Here is a 24,060-nt window from a genome sequence, read left to right as displayed (position 1 = left end):
GTCAGGCGCTGCTGTGAAGAGTAAACAGGCCCAGGCGCGGCTTACAAGAGCTGCTTCCGAAAGCCAGCGCAGAGGTTTTCAACCGACGGATGCCGGGGCAACTGGCAACTCCATGGGCAATCTTTGTTTTTGTTTTTGTTTTTTAAACTATTTCTTGTTTTGGGGAGAGTGCCTTATTGACTGTTAAAACTAAGCAACTCAAGGGTAGAGGACAGACAGACAAACACCCTGAAGTATTCAGGAAAGCAGCACCCCCCTCTCCCCCCAGCAAAGAATTATCTGATTCCAAAGATTAACAAACCTGTTAGGCCTGAACTCACTGGTTCAGTGATACGCCAAACACACATCTACTTCTTCTTCTTTTTTTGGGGGGTCTGGTTGTGGAGCTTGAACTTTGGGCCTGGGCGCTGTCCCTCAGCTCTTCAGCTCAAGGCTAGCACTCTACTGCTTGAGCCACAGCGCCACTTCCGGCTTTTTTCTTTTTGCTTATATGGTGCTGAGGAATTGAACCCAGGGCCTCATGCATGCAAGGCAAGCACTCTACCACTGAGCCATCTTCCCAGCCCACATCTACTTCTTTCTTTCTTCTTTTCTTTGTTTCTTTCTTTTTCTTTCCCTTTCTTTTTTTTTTTTGAGACCAGCCTAGACTGGCCTCAAACTCATGATCTTCCTGCCTCAGCCTCCTGTTTAATTTCTTATAAAAGATAATCTAAGGGTCTGGGAAGGTGGCTCAGTGGTAGAGCGCTTGCCTTGCATGCATGAGGCCCTGGGTTCGATTCCTCAGCACCACATAAACTGAAAAAGCCGGAAGTGGTGCTGTGGTTCAAGTTCTAAGAGTGCTAGCCTTGAGCTGAAGAGCTGAGGGACAGCACCTAGGCCCAGAGTTCAGGTCCACAACCGGCAAAAAAAAAAAAAAAAAAGATAATCTAAGTAAGGGCACTGGTAGCTCACATCTGTAATCTAACTACTTAGGAGGCTGAGATCTGAGGATTGTGGTTTGAAGCCAGCCTGAGCAGGAAAGTCTGAGAGACTGTTTCCAAAGTAACCAGGAAAATGCTGGACTGGAAGTGTGGCTCAAGCTGCCCACCAGTGTTAGTAAAAAAATAAATAAAGCCAAATGAGAGCTCCTGAGTTTAAGTAGCACATGTGTGCACACACATGCGTGCACGCACACACACGCACAATCTAAATTGGAGACTGGGGTGCTACTTAGTGATAGAGCGCTTGTCTAATGTGTGAGTCCTGAGTGCTTTTATCTGACTACTTTGCTCTGATTGAGCTCAAACTCGAGGGCTGAACTCATCATCCTGCCCCAGCCTCTCAAGCAGCTGGCAGCACAGGACTGTGCCACCACAGCCATCAGGGAAGGAAATGACTCAAATGCAATAAAGGAAGCTTGAAAATGATTCATATTTCCCTAATCATAAAATGTATTTTAGTCATGGATCTTAATGTCAAACCAAGATTCCTGGTCACTGAATAATGCCAGGACTTTCCTTTGTATACTTCTCTAAGTAGGATCCACATGTGGTAATTTCAGTAACAGTAAGTTGTTCTTACAAAAAATTTCCCCATGTCTGCTGTTGGAATTTCTTTATCTTTTTTTCTTTTTCTTTTTTTGTTGGTCCTGGGCCCTGAGCGCTGGGCCTGGGCACTGTTCCTCAGCTCTTTAGCTCAAGGCTAGCACTCTACCACTTGAGCCACAGCGCCACTTCCAGCTTTTTCTGCTTAAGTGGTGCCCAGGAATTGAACCCAGGGCCTCATGCATGCAAGGCAAGCACTCTACTACTGAGCCACTGTCCCAGCCCCTGCTGTCTGAATTTCGAACCACATTTATCTACAGTAAAAAAGTAAATGTCCTAGAGTAACTATCAGCTTGATGCTACTAATTGGGTTTGAGACTGTAAGGTAGATAACTGGTACTAGTTCAAAAATGAAGCCAGGCACTGGTTGCTCATGCCTGTTATCCTAGCTACTCAGGAGGCTGAGATCTGAGGATCATGGTTCAAAGAAGGTGGCTCAGTGGTAGAGTGCTTGCCTTGTATGCATGAGGCCCTGGGTTTGATTCCTTAGCACCACATAAGCAGAAAAAGTGGCGCTGTGGCTCAAATGGTAGAGCGCTAGCCTTGAGCTGAAGAGCTGAGGGACAGTGCCCAGGCCCAGAGTTCAGGCCCCACAACTGACCAAAAAAAAGAAGCCAGCCTGGGCAGAAAAATCCCCATGAAACTCTTATCTCCAATTAACCACTCAAAAACCTGAAGTGGTGCTGTGGCTCAAAGTGGTAGAGCACTAGCCTTGAGCAAAAAAGAGCTCAGCACCCAGGCCAAGTTCAAGCCCACCACAGACAAAAAAAAAAAAAAACAAAGATATTTGGGTGGGTGCCAGAGACTCACAGCTATAATCCTAAGCACTCAAGGGGCTGGTCTCTGTTAAAAGCCAGCCTTGGCAGAAAGTCTGGGAAATTCCATCTCCAAAATAACCAGAAAAAAAACAGGACTGGAGGTTCAAGTGATAACAACCTAGCAAGTGTGAGGCCCTGAGTTCAAACCCTAGTAGTGCCAAAAAAGAATGAAGTTTGTTGCAGTGTGTGGTGGTATACACCTATACTGTTAACACTCAAGAGGCTGGGGCAAGAGGAGCATAAGTTCAAGGCCAGCCTGAGCTACATAGAGATCCTATCTCAACAGAAAACAAGACAAAAATAAATAAACAATGGATACTCATTAAAGGATATGTAGTCTCAGCACATGAAAAAAATGTATGCAGTATTGAAGCTTGAACCCAGAGCTTCACCTGTGCTAGGCAGGCACTATACTGCTTGAGCATGCCTTTAACCCTTTTTGCTCTGGCTATTTTTGAAGTAAGGTCTCATGTGTTTGCCTGGACTAGGCTGAACTGTGATCCTCCTATTTATACTTCCTGCCATAGTTAGAATGAGAGGCATACATTCAGCTTTTCTAGAGATGGGGTCTCATGCACTTTTTTACTCAGCTTGACCTAGAAGCATGATTCCCCCCACACCCCAATCTCAACCTCCTGTTAGCTAGGATGCCAGGCACATACCACCTATGGCCAGCTTTTTGTTGAGATGGAGGTCTCATGAAGTTTTTGCCTGGACTGGCCTCAAACCCAAATCCTCATCTCCACCTCCCAAGTAGCTAGGAAGACAGACATAACCAACGGTGCAACCAGCAATACATGAATAATGTGAGAAAAGTTCATGAATGGTGTAAACTCTATTCAATTAAAGTCTTTAAATATAAATGCTATAAGAGGTTTAATAAGTTCACTATAATATGTTTTATGTAGTTCTATATAGTTATATATTTATATAATACATAGTTATAATGTATTATAAATATATAAATAATACATATTTATAACTATGTAATATACATAAAACTATATATATTATATGTCAGTTGAGAAGGGGGTTTTGAAAACTTTCCTACACTAGCTGTCTGGCCTCAAGCCACAAACCTTCCTATCTCAGCCTCCCAAGTAGCTAAGATTACAACACTGACGAATTATATTTTATAATCTCTATGATACATATCCATGATAATCTCTATTATATATATCCATGATATATATGTCAAAACAAGGTTAAAAATATAGACTAAGTGCCCTGTCACTAAAGTACAGATTTGTGTGTGTATGTGTTATTGGGGATTGAACCTCAGGAGGTCAAGCTTGGCACTCTACTACTTAGTTCATGCCCCCAGTACTTCTGTATTATTTTGTGTGAGTGCTGATACTGAGGCTTGAATTCAGGGCTGGGAGCTTTTGTTGAGCTCTTTCCCTCAAGGGTGGTACTCTACCATTGAGCCACAGCTCCACTTCTTTTTGCTGGTTGATTAGAGGTAAGTTTCTCATATTTGTCTGCCAGGGCTGGCTTTAAACCTTAGTCATCAGATCTCAGCCTCTGGGAGGCTAGGATTACATGTCTGAGCCATTTGCACCTGGCTGATATTTAGTGTCATCCACAGGCTGAGTCTCATTATGTAATGTAGGTTGGACCGGAACTCAAATGCTTACAGTGTCTACCCATATCTGATAATAGCAAAACCTTAGAGAATGTGCCACTCACCTTCAGTTGGTTGTGAGAACTCCCTTTGTAATTTAACACCCCAGCCACCCTAACCTCTTCTCCATTTCACTCCTCCTCATTGCCGCGCCATCCCACGGAAGTATCCAACTCTAAAATGTCCAAACTCCAGCAGCATTTTGATTACAATGTCCATAGCTGCCAGCTTACTCACTTGCATCTTTTACTTCTAAGTCATCTACCCTTTGACCTAGACCAAAGAACCTTGACCAACAGTTTATCATCCACCTTTTCTTCTTCTTTTTTTTTTGTCAGTCATGGAGCTTGAACTCTGGGCCTGAATGCTGTCCCTCAGTTCTTCAGCTCAAGGCTAGCGCTCTACCACTTGAGCCACTGCACCACTTCTGGTTTTCTGAGTGATTTAATGGAGATAAGAGTCTTATGGACTCTCCTGCCTGGGCTGGCTTTGAACCGAGATCCTCAGATCACAGCCCCCTGAGTAGCTGGGATTACAGGTGTGAGCCACCAGCACCCGGCTTTCTTTTTGGTACTGGGGATCAAACCCAGGACATTGCACTTGTTAGGCAAGCACTTTGCCACTGAGCTACATCCATATCATATACCTTTTTTTGTGTTGTGGCTTGAACTCAGGGCCTGGATGCTGTCCCTGAGCCTCTTTGTGCCCAAGGCTAGCACTCACCCACTTGAGCCACAACACCATTTCTGGTTTTTGAGTAGTTCATTGGAGAGAAAAGTCTCATGGGGACTTTTCTGCCTGGACAAGCTTTGAACCATGGTCCTCAGATCCCAGCCTCTTGAGTAGCTAGGATTATACTCGTGAGCCACAAGTGCTGGGCTTCAATACCTTTTTTTTTTGGTTGGTGGGGCTTGAACTCTGGGCCTGGGCACTCTCCCTAAGCTCTTCAGTTTAAGGCAAGCACTCTACCACTTGAGCCACAGCGCCACTTCTGGTTTTTGAGTGGTTAATTGGAGATAAGAGTCTCATGGAGACTTTGCTGCCCTGGCTGGCTTCCATGATCCTCAGATCTCAGCCTCCTGAGTAGCTAGGATTACAGGCGTGAGCCACCGGCCCACTGCATCTTAAGCCTACTTTCTTATTTGGAATAAGATGGATTCTTTAAACTAGTCTTGCTTCCTGGTCAGTCCACTTTATTTTAATCTTCTTATTTGTAGGTTTGGGTCGGTTGTGGGGCTAGACCTCAGGGCTGGGCACTTTCACTGAGCTCTTTTGCTCAAAGTTAGCACTCTACCACTTTGAGCCACAGCTCTACTTCTGGTTTTCTGGTGGTTAATTTTTCCTGCCCAGTCTGGCTTTGAACCAAGATCCTCAGACCTCAGCCTCCTGAGTAGCTAGGATTACAAGAATGAGCCACCAGTGCCTGGCTCATCAGTCCACTTTATGTGTTTACAAATCATAAGTCAGGACATACACAATAGTGACTTGTCTGCCATTGTACCCAGCAATAGGATGCTACTGGACAAAACACAGATCTAGGGACTGGACTGGTACTTAGAACACACTCAGTGGCTTCCAGTCTGTTCCCTAACCATATTTGGTTGTAGTTGTTTTGAAACAAGGTCTATGTAGCTATGTTGCCTAGGGTGGCCTGGAACTTGTGACTCCTCCTGAGCGCTCCTCCTCAGGCTTTCCCTAAACCTTGATTCTCAGATTTCAGCTTCCTGAGTAGCTAGGATTATAGACAAGAGCCACCAGCGCTCCGCTATGGCTGTGTGTGTGTGTGTGTGTGTGTGTACGTTTAAGTCCTGGGGCTTGAGCTTGCGTACTCAAGGTTCATGCTCTTCCACTTGAGTCACAGCTCCACTTCTGGGTTTCTGATAATTAACCAGAGATACATTTCTGGGACTTTTTCTGCCTAGGCTGGCTTTGAACTGTAATCCTTATATCTTAGCATCTTGACTAGGTAGGATTACAGGCATAAGCCACTAGCCCCCAGCTCCAATCACCGTTCTATAATTTGTATTTTTTAGTTTTTTCCTCTACCCTGCTATCAGGGTTGAGCTCAGGGCCTCAAGCTTGCTTGCTCAGTTGGTGCTCTATCACTTGAGCCATGCCTCTAGCCTGGCTTTGTGCTAGTTACCTTGGAGATGGACCTCAGGGACTTTTCTCTTGCTTCAGTTATTTTTCAGATAAAAACTGCTTCTACTCTCAGAACCTATGACCTAGGCGAGTTATTTTAATTTTTTTCCATCCTGTTCGCACTTATTTGTTTATACACATATTAGCATAGTTACAGGGGAATTTCATTGTGACATTTCCACCTATTTACAATGTACTCTAATTCTTAAATTTTTTTGTAGTTCTGAGTGGGGTTTGAACTCAAGGCCTTGTTCTTTCCAAGTAGGTACTGGATTTCAAAATCCAACCTGGATTTTGAACCAGTTTAAACTTCCAACATAGCTAGTGACAGGTACACATACTCATGCCCAACTTCTATTGATTTTACTGAGGGTCTAACTTTTTTGCGAGGCTGCCTTGAAATTGGATCCTCTTTAGCCTCCTTCCAAGTGCTGGATTTACAGGCCTCTACCACTAGGTCCAGGCCCATCTTATCTTTACTGGTAACACATTTGTCTGTAACAAAATCCAGCTAATAACTCATCTCCTGACTTTCACGTCAATTTGCTTTTATTTGTATGCCACCTCATGTCCTTTCATCCCTGGGTGGAACAGATCTGCCCTCCAAGCCCAGCAGAGGGCACTCCGTACATGCCTTCATGCAAGGACTTGTACAGGCCTATGGCTCATGGTGTATATTATTGTCAACTTAGTTTAGGTTTCTTCTGTCTGCCTCTCTCTCCCCTCCCCCGCCCCCACTCTGTCATGGGGCTTGAACTCAGGGCCAGGGTGCTTTGAACCACAGCTCCACTTCCAGTTTTCTGGTGGCTATTTGGACTTTCCTGTCCACACTGGCTTCAAACCATAATCCTCAGATCTCAGCCTCTTGCGTAGCTAGGATTACAGGTGTAAACCACTGGTATTTGACCTCAAATGGCAAGTTTTAAATAGAAATACAGGTATCTAGAAACATCCCTTGATTACAGCTTAAAATTAAAGATCAGGGAATGTGGAAATTGTGGGGAACAATATAATTGGAGGCTAAAGATGATCAAAGTACATTATACACATGAAAATGTCACAATGAAAACCATTTTTTAAAAAAAAGAGGGCTGGGAATGTGGCTTAGTGGTAGAGTGGTAGTGGTAGAGTGCTTGCCTAGCATGCATGAAGCCCTGGCTTCAATTCCTCAGTACCACATACACAGAAAAAAGCCAGAAGTGGTGCTATGGCTCAAGCAAAAGAAGCTCAGGGACAGTGCCCAGGACTGGCAAAGAAAACCACAAAAAAACAAAAACCTGTTAGATACTAATTCATGAACTTCAGCTAACCAGCTCTGCCATCTTCCAAGTAATTTATCTCCAGACCTCAACTTTCTCACCTGTACTGAAATGAGCTCCACTAATGAATATTCCCCAGAAACATCTTGAAATCACGAGACTGAGAAGCCTCATTACAGCACTCACATTACATTGCATTCATAAGAGCTTTGTGCTTATACCTGTTGAAGTGAGGATACATCATAACCCCCTGGCTGAATCAGGAGAGAGAAAGTCAGCAACATCCTGAGTTGTTGAAAATTTATTTGGAGAGCTGAGAATGAGTCACATACTAGGCCAAGATTCCTTCTCCAGTAGAGCAGCATCACCAGGTCCCCCTCGCCCAACACTAATATCTCTGTACTGTCTCCTGGACCTTGTTTATCTACTTTGAAGCAATCCCATTTGGGAAAATACTACAATCAAATCTAATCAAAGTTGGGTAAAATGGGCAAATAGTTTCAATCTGTACAGTGACTACTGAGGCAATGGGAAAGGACAGAAGGGAGACCTGTGTGAGTTTATTATTTCTCCTTTGGTAAGTGTTTCTGTCACACACGGCATCAACAAGCAGCTTTAATTCCATTCAGTGGCAGGAGTCCAGCATGCAGGTTGGTACATCATGAGGAAAATCTGCTGGCCACAAGCAGAAAGTGTGTGTGTGTGTGTGTGTGTGTGTGTGTGAGAGAGAGAGAGAGAGAGAGAGAGAGAGAGAGTGAGTACTGGGGCGGCTTAAACTCAGGAACTGACACTCTTGCTTGGCTCTTTTGCTCACAGCTGGCACTTTAACCACCTGAGGCATGCCTCCATTTCTCAGAAAGATTTTTTTTTTTGGCTTATTACTAAGAGATCCTATTTCTCCTTCACAAACATAGAACTTAAAAAAGGAATGGAAACTAAAAGAGAAAAGGAAGAATGGGCATTTCTTTTTTTGCTGAGCCTGAACCAAGATTTAGGGGTCAATAAACTATTCAAGTCAAATACCCTCAATCTCTCATTTTGTGAGCCGCTTTCTCCTCTATCGTCTACATTAGCTACAGAACAAAGGGATGGATGGGGTAAGCCCTCGTGTGTGCGCCGCCATTCCTGCTCTCTCCCTAAGTGATGTAAGTGAGGAAGCCAGGTGCACCCCACGTTACAGCCCCTTTTCTTCCTTAGAAAGTCAGGGCCCCATCTTACCTTCTCCCCTGAATGGGGTGTTTACTTTTGTTCTCTTCACCCTCTGGAACCCCAACAGATCATACCAACTGCTTCAGAGTATTGCTGGGTGGGGTTTTTCCTTGGTCTTTTTATTTCAAATACTACAAAAGTCAGCTCTGTGGGGCGCCTCACACTCACGGCTCTTTTCTGTCACGTTCACTGCCCTTCTCCCCACAGCAAATCTATTTCAAGGACAGCGCCTAGTGAACAGTTACCACTGAGCTCTCAGCTTGCTCTGAGAGCCCGAGGAGCTGTTTCCATCGGTTGAAGCCCCAGTTGCTTTTACCTGGCACCAGGTCTCCAGCCACATTCAAATAAGGCATTTATCTCCACAGCAGAACTTAAACTCCTACTCATCTATTCCACTGCTGCCCCCATTATACCCACCCCACACCAACCATACAGGTAAGGAGGAAGACAGTCAGGAATGCTTTTTTATGAACTCTAAATTCAAATTCATATCCACCGACTCTCCACCCCACCCTCTCCACCACACCCACAGGACTTCATTGAGATTTCTCCCAACAGTTATTTGGAAAAAAAGGTGAAACAAAGAAAGGTCAAGGCCTTGGTGCTCAGGCTAAGGGGCTCCATGCGCTAGGACACCAGCGGGCAGGGGCTTCTGCCTCTCCAGCCCATTCCCAAGCCACCACCCGACCCCCGGCTGCAAAAGCAGGGAGGGGAGGAGCCAGCACAGGACCCAGGGGCGGCATCTCAGGATCTGGCAGAGCCCCCGGCAGCATCATTCAACTTGGCCACTGTGGACAAACACAGAAGAAAAAAAAACAAAACACACACACAAAAAAAACACTGTCAAGTAGTAGGGGAAAACCTTGAATTTCATAATTTCATCCCAGTCTCCCATGATTCCTCCACACAATTAATCATTAGACTACCTAACATAGGTCGGCATGGCGTGCTCTCTTTCTCTCTCTCTCCTCTCTCTCTTTTTAATGATACTGGGGACCTCTACCAGTTGAGCCATACTTCTAGCCATTTTTTTTTTTTTTTTTTTTTGAGAGAAGATCTTGCTAACTTTGCCCAGGCTAGCCTTAAATTTGTGATCCTTCTACTTCTTTTCTTTCTCCTTGAGCTTCTTTGTGCTCAAGGCTAGCATTCTACCACTTGAGCCACAGTGCCATTTCTGGCTTTTACTGAGGAATTGAACCAAGGCCTTCATGCATGCTAGGCAAGCACTCTACAACTAAGCCACATTCCCAGCCCTGATACTCCTACTTCTGACTCCAGAGAAGCAGGTACTCATTACCACACCGTGGTCTTATGCATAAGAGAATTAGAGAACTTTTTGTAAAAAGAAAGGGTGAGAGAACTTGTCTTTTCCTATCTACAAATAGAGCATTTCTTGCCTTTTTTGGAGTTACTTGTAGAAAACAAACACAGGAAAACAATTCTGTAGACACCAAATAACTAGATGTTTTTAGGAAAGGGACCTAAGGCTCCGGCAGCACTGGAGGCCACACAGTGGGGAAGTGGTCACCACATCACACGGAGGCCAGTCAGACCGTGCATACGCTATTTGGAGTGAATTTAATCACTTTGATTTTACCAAGACTTTTGTTAAGGAAGCTATGTACTTCAAGCTGTGGAAACAGGTGGCAAATATAAGACTAGCTTGCCCCTTTGTTTTCTTACAGATGACCTGCTGGTGTGAGACTAACCATTTTTGTTGTTGTTTTGTGCCAATCCTAGGGTTTGAACTTGGGGTCTGGGCACTGTCCCTGAGTTTTTTTGCTCAAGGCTGACACTCTACCATTTGAGCTACGGCAGCATTTCTGGCTATTTCTGTGATTAACTGGAGATAAAAGAGTCTCACAGACTTTTCCTGCCCAGGCTGGCTTCCAACCATCATCCTTGGATCTTAGCTCCTCAGTAGCTAGGATTATAGGTATAAGCCACTGGTGCCTGGCTACTTCTGGCTTTTTAGTGTTAATTGGAGATAAGAGTCTCAGTGTTTGCTGCTTGGGCTGGCTTCCAATCACAATCCTCAGATCTTGGCTGCTCAAGCAACTATGACTATAGGTATGAGCCACTGGTACCTGACCAGTTTGATCTTCTTATTCCTTCTATTCTTTCCTAAATACCAGACTAATTGTGAATATCTTTAGGACTCAAACTTGACTGAAAGAGACGGCAGCTCAGACAGAAAAGAAAAAAAGTACAGAATTCGAGAAGATCAGAGATGAAGAAAACGTACAAAATTATATATATATTTATATATATAATAACATGACATATCTATGTACAACATGGCTGGGACAGTCAAGGAAACTATACAATGATGTTGAGCATTTTCCCCTTCCCACATGGACTTTAGGTTAAGGGTGAGCATGAGAGAATGGAGCAAGAAACACATGAATTATATACAATTACAGGTGACAGTCAAGGAGTTTGGGGGGCCAGGGAGTCTGGGGATCCTGCTCTCCGTTCCTTCCTCACCAACCTTTTTCTAACCAATCTGAGTTGACAGCCAGCAAGTGGACTGGCTGGTCAGCAATATATCTACACCTCCCTCCCACTCCCCCCCAGCATACCAGCGAGTCGTTCTCAATGGGCCTAGTGTTTGGCAAATCAGAATTTGTGAGATGAAGGGCAAGAAAGGAGTAGAGAATCTTGTTCTCTTGAATAGTTTTCAGCCTGGTGCTCTTTGTCAGAGGTGGCAGGCTACATTCAGTAAGACTCAGGCCAAGCTGGTGAGAACTAAAGATCCTGGTTACCACAAGCTCTTCTCCCACATGTTTATGAGTCAGCACTGCTGCCTTCTTATTGCACAAGAACTGGCTTACTAAGAGTAGACGGCAGATTTCTCAGTCTTCCTTTCCTAAACCTAAACACTTTCCCCAGCTTCTTCTAAAGTGAATCATCTCTTAAAAGCTTGCTGCTTCAGCCCTGCAGTAGCACTAAGTCCCAGGGCTAGCTCAGTGTTATCCCTTTTCTTCCTTTCTCCCTAACAACACAGCAGACATCCAAAGTACACCTGAGACATGGGTCTCCACGAGGGCATAACTGAGCTTAGCTAGCTTTTTGTTTTGGTCGGTTGTGGGGCTTGAACTCTAGGCCTGGGCGCTGTCCCTGAGCTCTTCAGCTCAGGCTAGCACTCTACCACTTGAGCCACTGTGCCACTTCCGGCCTTTTCTGCTTATGTGGCGCTGAGGAATCAAACCCAGGGCCTCATGCATGCGAGGCAAGCACTCTACCACTGAGCTACCTTCCCAGCCCATGGCTAGCTTCTTCAAGATGTATGTGGCTTTTTTTAAAATTGAGCCTCAAGACCAGGATACACCTATTAAAGTCTGTTGCCTAAATATATAGTCCTCAAACCTCAAACTTCCCCTCTCCTCCTGTAGCCCTAAAGTTTTGCCTCTGTGGATTATAGTGTGGAAGCTCACCTACAGTGTCTTCTGCACTTTTAGTTTTAGGACAGATAGTACAGAGTTTTTCAGCTGGCAGATATAGGATTTTAGAATCAGAATCAATTTTGTACGGTTAACTCTTATTTCATGGATGAGGAAACAGAAACGCAGACAGGCTGAATAACCCAGCCAAGGTTATACATCAGTTACTGCTAAGACCAAATGGAAACAGAACCCAGATAAGTTGACTTCTAAACCACTGCTCTTTTCACTATGCCATGATACTTTCGAAAGCAACATGCTGGAAGAGAGAGAAGGTACCCATTTTCCATGGATAGTTTTCATCAATCTTTGTATTATTTGCAAGCTAGGGCAAACTGTAAGAGATGTTAAGGAGGGAAAGTGGGCGCTGTAGTTTTAGGCAAGCAAATTAGTTTTCCTTTTTGAAGGTTCTAAACCTGTCATAATGGAAACATGAAGCAATAGCAGCCTAAGGGACAAAACACTTAGAAGCACAGAAAACAAGACTCATTCAATCTGCCTTTCCCAACTAGGTCAGGTCAGGTGAGCCTTGGGATATTAAATCTGTCACATGATTCCAAGGCTCAGCCTAGCCAATTTTGGTACTTTCTCTACCAAAAGAAGAAATCATTATCACCCCAGTTACTCACATAAGACAAAGCGTTGTCAGTACTATCCAACCCTAATCCCTCTATTTCTAGGCCCCTATCTGGGCTACAGTAGAGTGTAGATCTCTCGATTTAACTAAGAATGAACTTGGAGCCCCTCTTCAACCTACATTACCTTCTCAGCAGCCCCCCTGCAGCATCAGTTTTTTTCCTGGCTAGCAAGCTAAAAAGATCTGACTAAGTGTCCACTCCATCCCTGCCTACAATATATGAAAGGCCAGTGGGTGAGGAAGGGGAGGAGAAGAGGGCCCAGGTTACCCCGCAAGCTTGCTGGTGACGAGTGAGGACTTTCTCTGGGGTAGATCCTGCGGGGTAGGGATGTGGTCACCAGTCACCAGGTTCTTGTCTGGTCCTGCACTTGGCAGCTGTTTATTCTTCATCTTGGCTTTGGCCATGTTGTAGTCTCCTGAGTCAAAGTATTTTTGCTAAGAGACAAGATAGGGGAAGGGGGAAGGCTCAGGTGAATGAGGAGCTCTTACAGTCCACAAAATCAAGGAGACTCACATCTCACATCCATTGTAAACTCTCATCCACACTGAGATCTTTCAAGAAGTCTTCCTCACACACACTGGAACATTAATAACATGCTTTCATGTCTTCTTAGTGCTCCAGCTTTTATAGCTTTGTAAGTAGTTCCCTAGTAATAGTCTATGTTTTCCAAGGGACAGCTACTATATACTTTGTACTCAGTACAAGACAGTTCAACTAGAATTACTACTATTTTGTGTGTGTGTGTGTGTGTGTGTGTGTGTGTGTGTGTGTGTGTGTGTGTAGGTATATGCTAGTATTAGGACTTGAACTCAGGGCCTTGAACTATTACTTGTCTTGTTCACTCAAAGTTGACACTCTATCATGAGCTACAGCTCCACTTCTGTTTTTGTTTGTGTTGTTGGTGGTGGGGCTTGAACTCTGGGCCTGGGCGCTGTCCCTCAGCTCTTCAGCTCAAGGCTAGCACTTTACCACTTGAGCTGTAGCACCACTTCCAGCTTTTTCTGCTTATGTGGTGCCCAGTAATTGAACCCAGGGCCTCATGTATGCAAGGCAAGCACTCTACCACTGAGCCACCTTCCCAGCCCTACAGCTCCACTTCTATCTGACATTTTTGGTGGTTAACTAGAAATAAGAGTCGCATGGACTTTTTGGCTTGGGCTGGCTTCAAACAATGATCCCTAGCTCCTGACAAGATAGGATTACAGGCATGAGCCACCAGAATGTGGCTCAACTAGAATTATTTACTTCACTCATTAAGTACCCTGAGGACCTTACTAGGTGCAAAGCAATAGCTTGATACAGGAGAAACAAGAATAGATAACAGACACAGAAGACCAACTTGAAGCCAACAAGCTCAAAATAAAATATGTTGTTCTCAGACAAGGAATAGGAACTGGGCTTGTTCAGGAGGCTCATGTGTTTCTCTTTCCCACCACTCCCACACATGTTCCAGGGCTATGACAGCCTGCCCACGCCTGCCTGGCTATAGAGAGGTAAACTGCAAACAGCATCATGTTATCATCTGTGCCTGGGACTCAATAACTGGGAATCTCCACAGGAATCTGTTTCAGTCTCCACTCCATCCACACCAAAGAGCACATTCCATCTTAATGTCTTACAATCTCCCGTCAGCTTCAGGGACCAAGGAACATGGTTAAGAGTAGGATGACTGAAAGTAGACTTTTGTGAGAAAACCTTTTTGTTGTGGTGGTGGTTACTGTTTTGGTGCTAAGGAATCACACATCTAGGACCTTGTACATGCTAAACAAGGGCTCTACACTTGAGCTACATTCCCAGTTCAGGAAGACCACTCTAGACACAAAAAGCCTCTTGAGAGGGAGTATGTTTGATGTCTAGTGCTAACTTTAAGGTTCTGAGGAAATCTATTTATTTCAAATTGAGGATTTATGTAGGATAGCTGGCTTTGTTTTTCTGAATTAGTGCACCCCAAAATTTATCAGTAATCTCCTAAAACTTCTTACCATCCAAGCAGGCAGATGCTTGGGAGTAGGCTGCATTTCTAGTCCCTAACATCCTTCTTTTAATGCCTGTTATACCACATACCCAAATGCCCTACTATCAGCCTAATTTCCTATAAAAGACATCAGAAGGAAGCTGATATTATATCAGAGATTTACAATAACGTGGTTTTCTCTTTTCAAGTTTGTTTCTTCTTTGTTACTGACCAACAATAAAACCTCCAAAAAAAATCTCCAGACATCATCCAAAGTACCCTTCATTCAAAGAGGGTAAGAGAAAGTGTCCCATACCCCTTTCTGGAGTCTCTTCATCAGGAAGTCAGAGCCTCCAGGCTTTTGTCCTAGGCTTGGGTATTTGGCCTTTAGCTTTGCCTCCTCAGCCCTCTCGGGAAGAATACCTTCTTTTTCCTGTGTGTCCTAAAGGAAACAAACCAAATAAAGTTAAAAGGCTGAGAAACAATTGCTTTTAATATCTGAAAACATTTTTTCTGGAGATTTACCCACTTTTAAACAAGCTACCCTTACTCTGCTTTTAAAGATAGACTTTTGTTCAAAGCCCTAAAGCGCAAGATGACTTGTACTATAAGAAAAAGAAAAGCTGCTTTTGGGGGCTGGGAAGGTGGCTCAGTGGTAGAGCACTTGCCTTGCATGCAAGAGGCCCTGGGTTCGATTCCTCAGCACCACATAAGCAAAAAAAAAAAAAAAAAAAGCCAGAAGTGGCGCTGTGGCTCAAGTGGTAGAGCATTAGCTTTCAGCTGAAGAGCTGAGGGACAGCACCCAGGCCCAGAGTTCAGGCCCCACAACCGGACCCCCCCCCCAAAAAAAAAAGCTGCTTTTCATCCCACACCCAAGGAACTACCAAGTAACTTGTGAGCACTGGGTCAAAGGTAATGCCTAAACATAACACTTGAATCATAGAGATATACACCTTACTCAGCACAGATGGCAGGAAAGACAAGAAGAAAAAAAGACCAAAACACTGGCCAGTGCTTCGGATGATAAAAGGTAATAAGGATGTCTTGCAGGCCAAAGGAGTTGTTTTTGTGACAGCCATTTGGTAGATCTTCCCATGGAGGTGGCTAGCTATGTTTTCTTCTCCAACTAGCTCCACCAAGTAATTGCATATCATTGCTTCAGCATTTCCATAAATACTGTGATAGGCATTGTGACACACAAACAAAAAAAATCACAGGAAACTCAAGAAACAGTGACTTCATCAGTATTCACACATTTGTGTTCATTAAAAAAAAGAAAATCAATGCCTATCCTGGGGGTGGGATAAGTGACTTAAGTTGGGGAAATGCCAGGAGCGCAAATGTCTCCCAGGGCTCTTGCTGTTCTCTCTTGTTTTCTGCATGCCTTGCTGATCTTTCCTAATTTTTATAAGGACCTGAAGTCAATGTATGCCTCTTATTAGTGGAATTTCCCTAGAAAATACTGTTTAGATATAACACCAAGTTATTAGAGCCCAGTACTAAATGTTATAAACCCCAAGAAGGAGTGTATTTGATGTTAGTGTTTTTATCATTGAATGGCAGCTAGATTGAGTCTCACTGCTTTGGCAGTCTAAGGGAAAAATGGTGATGTCTTTCTTGTCACGACTCTGTCAGTGTCTTTTCTAGGCTTAACCTCCACATTATGTCTGGAGATCTAGTCTTCTTTTTTTCTTGTTCAGTCGTCACTGAACAACAGATCATTTCTAATAACAAGTCTGAGAAAGTTGCCACCTTAAGCTAGCCATGGTAATAATTATTCTTCTCCCCTCCCCCAATGCTATTCTTTTTTTTTCTTTTGTTAAACATCTTTACTTTTACTGTATCCTTCGGCAGATTGAGGATGGAGGCCCTAGCTTGCCTTGAGGGCCATTTACCCCTACTAATCAAACATCACTCAACAATCCAGGACCACCAACCCCCTCTCCCTCACCCGTCATTCACCTAGTCTTTCCAAATACCCGCCCACATCCAGGTTTGACCAATTATACCGTAGCTTCCATGGCTTCAGCAGTAGGCCCACTGACCAATCAGGAAGAGCATTGCACAGACTGACAAACGACCTAACTAATCAGCGCCAGAGAAGAGGACGCGTTGAAACTCACCCAGCGTGACGCAAGAAGTGGCCAACCCCTGCAGAGCCTGAGACCATGGCGACCAATCCGCACCGGTGGGAGACTGTTTCCCGCCCCATCGCGGCCGCCCCCAGCTCACCCGCCTGCACCCCTTCCATTTCACCTGCTTTTCCTCTCCGGTTTCCTCCGCAGGGTTCTCTTCTTCTTGTTTCTGGGACATGGCAGGGCCGGGACGGTGGAGTGTAGGGGGCCCGGGAATTCAACCGGAGAAGGGAAGGGGGAGGGGAGACGGGGACAACCAGCGCTGCAGCTTCGGCTCCTGTCACTATGGTTGCTCAGTCAAAATGGCGGCCCTTGCCCGTGACGTTGAGACCGCCTCTTCCTATGGGAGCCAATGAGGGTGGGAGGGATGGGGCAATGATGTAACGATCTACCAATAGCTGCTGGCTAGAGGTGGGCCCTAGTGAGGTGACCGACAAACTAGAGGACCAACCCGAGAAGAGAGTGAGCCACTAGGCCCAATTAGAATATTTTAGAGGATGCTGGAGGCGGGACTAGGAGCTTTGGCAGTTTTGCTCTGAGTGTGGGCTCAGACTTTTTTCAACTACCACCTCCCAGTGCTTGCGAGACGAGGAACAACTGCAGAACCAAAGGATGTAAAAACCCTCTCTCTGTTCTCAGGTGGAGTGATATCTGTTCTCAGGTGGAGTGATCTCTGTTCTCAGGTGGAGTGAAGTAAGCTTTACCCAATGTTAACAAGAAATTCTCAATCACCAAGAATCAAATTGGGAGGTCAAAGTGAACTTCAAAGCAATGCTCAACAGTTTTCTAATATTCCAACCTCAGAACCACCAGAACAAAAAATAAGAACACTATGGTTTATGTTCCATAACCCGTGCAAGGCTTTATAACTGTTCAGGATCATCCCATAGAGACTTAACTCCTTGAAACTGGGAGCACAGTTCTAGAAACAGGATAAACATTTCGCAAATGTAGTTAACATAAACAAAATCATAGTTCAAAAAATAGTTCTTGAGCATCTGTCAGGGGAAGACAACAATACTTGTATTTTTGTCTTCATCGGCTTTATTGCTGCCACTGGGGCTTAAACCCGGGGCTTTTTCACTCACAGCTAGTGCTCAACCATTTCTGCCATGCCTCTAACATGGCTTTTTTCTTTTTAAAAGTATTTTTTATTGTTATTGAAAAGGTGATGTACAGAAACATTACAGTTACATAGGTTAAGCAAAGAGTCCATTTCTTTTGGGACAATGTCAACTATTCCCTCACTTTCCCAATTTTTTCCTCCCATCCCCAACCTACAAGTTGTATAGGTCATTTAATGTCTAGTGAGTACCACTGCTGCATTTGTTCACCCTCCAAAACCTCCATATCTGTTTTGCTGATTATTTTGGAGATGGAGTCTTGTGGACTTTTCTGCCCCAAGGGTTGCCTTGATCCACAATCTGCTGAATCTCAGCCTCTTGAGTAGCTAGGAGAATGAGCCACTGGGTGCCCTGCACATCTTTATATTTAAAAAACTGGTCTAGGGGCTGGGAAGGTGGCTCAATGGTAGAGTGTTTGCCTTGCATGCATGAGGCCCTGGGTTTGATTCCTCAGCACCACATAGAAAAAGCCAGCAGTGGTGCTGTGGTTCAAGTAATAGAGCACTAGCCTTGAGTTGAAGATCAGAGGAACAGCGCCCAGGCCCAGAGTTCAAGCCCTAAAAAAAAAAAAAGAAAGAAAGAAAGAAAAAGAAAAAAAAAGCTGGTCTGATATTAATACTGCTAACTTCATAATAAAAATGTTTCAAGCAACTTTTTGTAACAACTTCAGGGCCATCTGTTCATTATTATGTATCACTAAGTGTACTTATGGTGGAAAAGTTTGAGGAACAGTGGAATATACAGACTGTTACCATACAAAAATGTGAGTTTTCTGTGAGATCAAAGAAAGGCTTATATTTAGTGTAGGGTCCAAAAAACCCACCACCACCACCAACAAAAAAAAATCCTACTTTGTGGCAAAGGTGGCAAAGATGAATTTTTTTGGGGTGCAAGCCCTGGAACTTAAGCTCAAGGCTTGGGTGTTGCTGCTGTCACTGAGCCTTTTTGCTCAAGGCTTTTGGAACAAAATACATAGAAAATACTTACCTCAAGGATGAACATCTGTCTCATAGGGAATGTAAAACAAAAGCTATCCTTTTTTTGAAGCGGGTCATTGATTATCCTACCACTTGCGCCATAGCACCATTTCTGGCTTTTTGGTGGTTAATTGGAGATAATTCTCACAGACTCTCCTGCCTGGGCCAGCTTCCAACCCAAATTCTCAGATCTCAGCCTCTTGAGTAGCTAAGATTACAGTTGTGAGCCACCAAGAATCAGTTGGAAATGAAACTTAAAGAACTTAACTTGCTAGGTAGAGATGAAGAATATTGGAACAGCAAAACTAGAAAAACAAAATGGTAACCAGAACGTGGTGGGTTTTGTATGCCAGAATAAGAAGTTTTGGAATAGTTCAATAATCAATGAAATACAAAAAAAAAAGGCCAGAGTGTAACTGAACTGCCATTACAAAAATTAACTTGTTAGCTAATCAGAAAGATAGTAGAGATAGGCTCTCCAGCCTTGAATCTACTATAAACTTTATATAGGGATAATTGGGATTTAATTTGGAAAAGTGGCAGTTAAGAACACAAAACAGTTGCCCAGCGCTGGTGGTTCACACCTATAATTCTACCCCAGCTTTTTCTTTTTTTTTTGTGCTGGTCATGGGCTTAAACTTGGGGTTTGGGCACTGTCCCTGAGCTCTCTTCACTCAAAGCTAGTGTTCTCCCACTTTGAGCCACAGCTCCACTTCTGGTTTTCTGATGGTTAATTAGAAATAAGTGTCTCACAGACTTTCCTGCTGAAGTTGGATTTAAACAGCAATTCTCAGATCTCAGCCTCCTGAGTAGCTAGGATTACAGGTGTGAGTGACTGGCGCCCAGCCATTTTATCATTCTTGCAGTTACACAGTTTTATCAACTAAGCCAGAGGTTTGTCCTTCCTTCCTTCCTTCCTTCCTTTCCTCTTTTCCTTGCCTTTCCTTTTCTTCTTTTTCTTTTTCTTATGCAATAAACACATTGTTTTGTTGGTCATAGGGCTTGAACTCAAGGCCTGGGCACTGAACTTTAGTTTCTTTTACTCAAGGCTAGCTTTCCACCACTATGATCCAAAGCACCACTTCTGGTTTTCAGGTGGTTAACTGGAGATAAGCGTCTGGTGGACTTTACTGCCCAGATTGACTTCAAACCATGATCCTCAGATCTCAGCCTCCTGAGTAGCTAGGATTACAGGTTGTAAGTCACCAGTGTCTGGTTAGGCCAGAAATGTCAAGGTTGGTTTGCTCACTAAACTTGGGCCATTGATGTCTAGACATCTCTTCAAAGAAAGGATAGATTTTGTTATACATTCCCTATAAGATAGATGTGCATCCTTGAGGTAAGTATTTTCAACATATTTTGTTCCAAAAAGAATCATTTTCCCATGTGTGTCTTTCTCCAGGATAAGGGTCTTTAAGATATCCTTTGCTCAGTATCCAGAGCACACTAATTATTTTGAGCAAGTGGGCAGTGTTAGTGGGAGAAAGCTGTTCTTTTTCCTTCTAGCTATCACTTCAGCTTATGAGGAACTGTAAGGCTTAAAGGAAAGACTAGGGTTATTCATTTATAGTGTTTGTCTCTGAATTCCTGACTGATGTTTCCCAAGCCTCAGGTCTTTAGGAAAGACAGAATAAGTCTCATGATCTAAAGGAGTTGAAGAACTCGAAGCCAGTAGACAGAGGAAGTTCAGGTTTGGTAGAACTAAGACAGGCCAAAGAACAGGTTTCAGTGTTAGGGAAATTTCAAATTTATATCATGTATCATTAGCATAGAGAAATTGTAGGTATGACAAGTTCTGTCATATACTGATTATAATTAGTGACTGATATGGCATGGTTGTCATAGTCACTGAAGTTGATTTAATCAAGAGTGAAGCCATGAACTTCATGTCTTAGAGTATATGATTAGGGAAGAAGGTGATTGGGACCTAAATATTTAAGTATACCTTGCAAAGGCACAGAAATAACCACATGATCCTTACCAAACCAGCTGCATTCTAAGTGTTTAAGGATAATTTCTTGTTGAAATTAAGGAATGCTTCAGGAATGGTTGTCTGTAAACTGGGACAATAAGAGTAGATTAGGACAATTATAGATTGGCAGAGGGGAAGGAGAAAAGAAAGACAATTTAGAGGACCACTCCATATGCAAATGATAGAAGGTGATGACCCCTGGTTGAGGCCACTAGGAAAAGAAGAGAGAAACTATGGCAAGAGTAACAACTAGGAGCCAGGCCTGGTACAAATCTGAAATCCCAGCTACTCCCAGATTCTTCAGGGGATTCAAAAGTTCAACACGAGCCGGGTACAGGTGACTCACACCTGTAATCCTTAGGAGGCTGAGATCTCAGGATCTCTGTTCAAAGCCAGCCCCTACAGGAAAGTCCGTGAGACTTATCTCCAATTAACCACTAGAAAACTGGAAGTGGCGCTGTGGCTTACGTGGTAGAGTGCTAGCCTTGAGCTGAAGAGCTGAGGGATAGTGCCCCCAGGCCGAGTTCAAGCCCCATGACCGACAGAAAAAAAAAAAAAAAAAAGTTCAAAGCTAGCCCAGGCAGAAAAGCTTGACAAATACTATCTCCAAAATAACCAGCAAAAAGCAGGACTAGAAGTGTGGCTAAGTGACAGAGGGGCAACCTAGCAAGTGTAAGGCCCTTAGTTTAAACTCTAGTACTCTTAATGGAAGAAGCTGGGTGTGGTGGAAGCCAAAAGTAGGACAGATTGTAGTCCAGGGACCTGGGGAGGAAATAAGAACCCACTTAAAAAACAACCAGCTCAGGCCGGGCGCCAGTGGCTCATGTCTGTAATCCTAGCTACCCAGGAGGCTCTGATCTCAGGATGGAGGTTCAAAGCCAGCCCGGGCAGGAAAGTCCATGAGACTCTCATCTCCAATAAACCACTCAGAAAACTGGAAGTGGTGCAATGGCTTAAGTGGTAGAGGGCTTGCCTTGAGCGGAAGAGCTAAGGGACAGCACCCAGGCCCAGAGTTCAAGCCCCACGACCAACCAAAAAACAAAACAAAAATCCAGCTTGGGAAGACAATGTGGCTTAGTGATAGAGTGCTTGCCTAGCATGCATGAAGCCCTGGGTTCCATTCCTCAGTACCACAAATACAGAAGAAATAGCCAGAAGTGGTGCAGTGGCTCAAGTGGTGGAGTGCTTTGAGCAAAATCAGCTCAGGAACAGTGCCCAGGCCCTGAGTTCAAGTGCCAGAACTGGCAATAATAATAATAATAACCAGCTCAAACTAGCACCAGTGGCTCACACCTGTAATCCTAGTTACTCAAGAGGCTGAGATCTGAGGATCACAGTTCAAAGCCAGCTCAGGTAGGAAAGTCTGTGGAATTATTATTTGTCAGTCATGGGGCTTGAACTCTGGGCCTAGGTGCTGTCTCTCAGCTCTTCAGCTCAAGGCAAGTGCTTTACCACTTGAGCCACAACACCACTTCTGGTTTTCTGAGTGGTTTATTGGAGATAAGAGTCTCATGGGCTGGCTTTGAACCAGAATCCTCATATCTCAGCCCCCCCCCACCCCCCCCCCACCCCCGTAACTAGAATTACAGGCATGAGCCACCAATGTTCGGCTCATCCGTTTTTATTTATTTTTTTGCCAGTCACGAGGCTTAAACTTGAGGTCTGGGTATTGTCTCTGAGCTCTTTTGCTTAAGGCTAGCACTCTACCATTTTGAACTATGGTGCCACTTCCAGTTTTCTAGTGTTTAACTGGAGATAAAGTTTCACTGCCTTTCCTGCCCAGGCCTACTTTGAACTGAGATCCTCAGATCTTACCCTCCCGAGTAGCTAGGATTATAGGTATGAGCCACCAGAATCTGACCGTGGAAATTTATTTCTAATGAAAACAAATGGAGTTATGAAACTGTGCACACAGATACCAGAGACACAATGACTGATCTTTATTGTACAGAAATGTTGAAGGCCATATACATTAAATGAGGTGTTTGGCAGTCAGTGTTATCAGATTCAAACTGAAGACATCCTCAATTTATGGACATACAGTATAAAAATAAACACTAAGAGTTGCAAGAAAGAACTCAGCTTCTATCTCCCAATCAAGACAAAATTTCCACAGGAAAACCTGATTTCAGTTCACGGTGAATTGTTCATATAGGAAGAAAAGCTAGGCCAGATAGAGACAACATCTAGGCTATGTTTTGAATTTTGACAGAGCCAGACTAAAGCTCTGATCAGTCTCTTAGAATTTGTTTTTATTTATAATTTTTATTTTCTATTGAAGTTAAAACAAATAGAGTTGGAAGGGAATTTTTGTGGGGCTAGGTAGGTTTGGATAGCAGATGCAATTATTACTATTTCATTACTTCTGATCAGGAGGACTTGCCACGTTTTATCCTTTCTTAGACTGCCTCTCTGTAGTCGTCAACCAGTAGGACCCAAAGAAAATAAAAATAAATACTTGACATTAGCACAGCTCACTGACTGTTCTCTTTATATCCCCTAATCCTAGACTTACATTGTCTCTTCTAGATAGGAACTTTTTTGTGTGTGTGCCAGTCTGGGGGCTTGAACTAGGGTCTGGGCACTGTCCCCAGCTTACTGTATGCTCAAGGCTAGTGTTCTACTACTTGTGCTACAAATATACTTCTGGCTTTTTTAGTACTTAATTGGAGATAAGAATCTCATGGACTTTCCTACCCAGGCTATCTTTGAACCATAATCCTTAGATTCTCAGATCTCAGCCTACTGGGTATCAAGGATTACAGGCATGAGCCACTGGCATTGGGCAGGAAACTTACTTTCTTTTTCTTTCTCTCCCCTCCCTCCCTCCCTCCCTTCCTCCCTCCCTTCCTTTCTTCCTTCCTATTTTGTCAGTCATGGGGCTTGAACCCAGGGCCTGGGTGCTGTCCCTGAGCTCTTTTTACTCAAGGCTGTCCTCTACCACTTTGAGCCAGAGAACTACTTCTGGATTTTGAGTGATTCATTATTAGATAAGAGTCTCTTGTGGGACTGGGGATGTGGCTTAGTGGTAGAGTGCTTGCCTAGCATGTATGAAGCCCTTGGTTCAATTTTTCAGTACCACATAAACAGAAAAGGCCAGAAGTGGTGCTTTGGCTCAAGTGGTAGAGTATTAGCCTTGAGTAAAATAAAAGAAGATAGGGGCTGGGAAGGTGGCTCAGTGG

General features: G+C 43.9%; 1 protein-coding gene across 1 annotated transcript; it reads right to left on the bottom strand.

The window, feature by feature from the left end:
• Positions 1-9,081: 9,081 nt before the first annotated feature.
• Positions 9,082-17,125, bottom strand: Ensa (endosulfine alpha). Its single transcript, XM_042681291.1, has 4 exons — positions 16,927-17,125; positions 14,987-15,112; positions 12,984-13,150; positions 9,082-9,423 (listed from the first exon to the last, which is right to left on the bottom strand). The coding sequence occupies exons 1-4, from the start codon at positions 16,981-16,983 to the stop codon at positions 9,408-9,410; spliced, it is 366 nt and encodes a 121-aa protein (XP_042537225.1). The 5' UTR covers positions 16,984-17,125; the 3' UTR covers positions 9,082-9,407.
• Positions 17,126-24,060: the final 6,935 nt, after the last annotated feature.

The sequence above is a fragment of the Dipodomys spectabilis genome, unplaced genomic scaffold (genome assembly GCF_019054845.1).
Source record: "Dipodomys spectabilis isolate Male_0828 unplaced genomic scaffold, ASM1905484v1 ptg000069l, whole genome shotgun sequence".
NCBI classification, from domain to species: domain Eukaryota; kingdom Metazoa; phylum Chordata; class Mammalia; order Rodentia; family Heteromyidae; genus Dipodomys; species Dipodomys spectabilis.
This window is presented reverse-complemented; position numbering and strand designations above follow the sequence as displayed.

Excerpts from the sequence above, each read along its gene's own strand:
- Ensa (XM_042681291.1), bottom strand. The coding sequence starts at position 16,983 with ATGTCCCAGAAACAAGAAGAAGAGAACCCTGCGGAGGAAACCGGAGAG. Across the intron at positions 15,113-16,926 it reads AAACCGGAGAGGAAAAGCAG|GACACACAGGAAAAAGAAGG; the intron begins GTGAAATGGAAG and ends TGTTTCCTTTAG. Across the intron at positions 13,151-14,986 it reads TGAAGAGACTCCAGAAAGGG|CAAAAATACTTTGACTCAGG; the intron begins GTATGGGACACT and ends CTTGTCTCTTAG.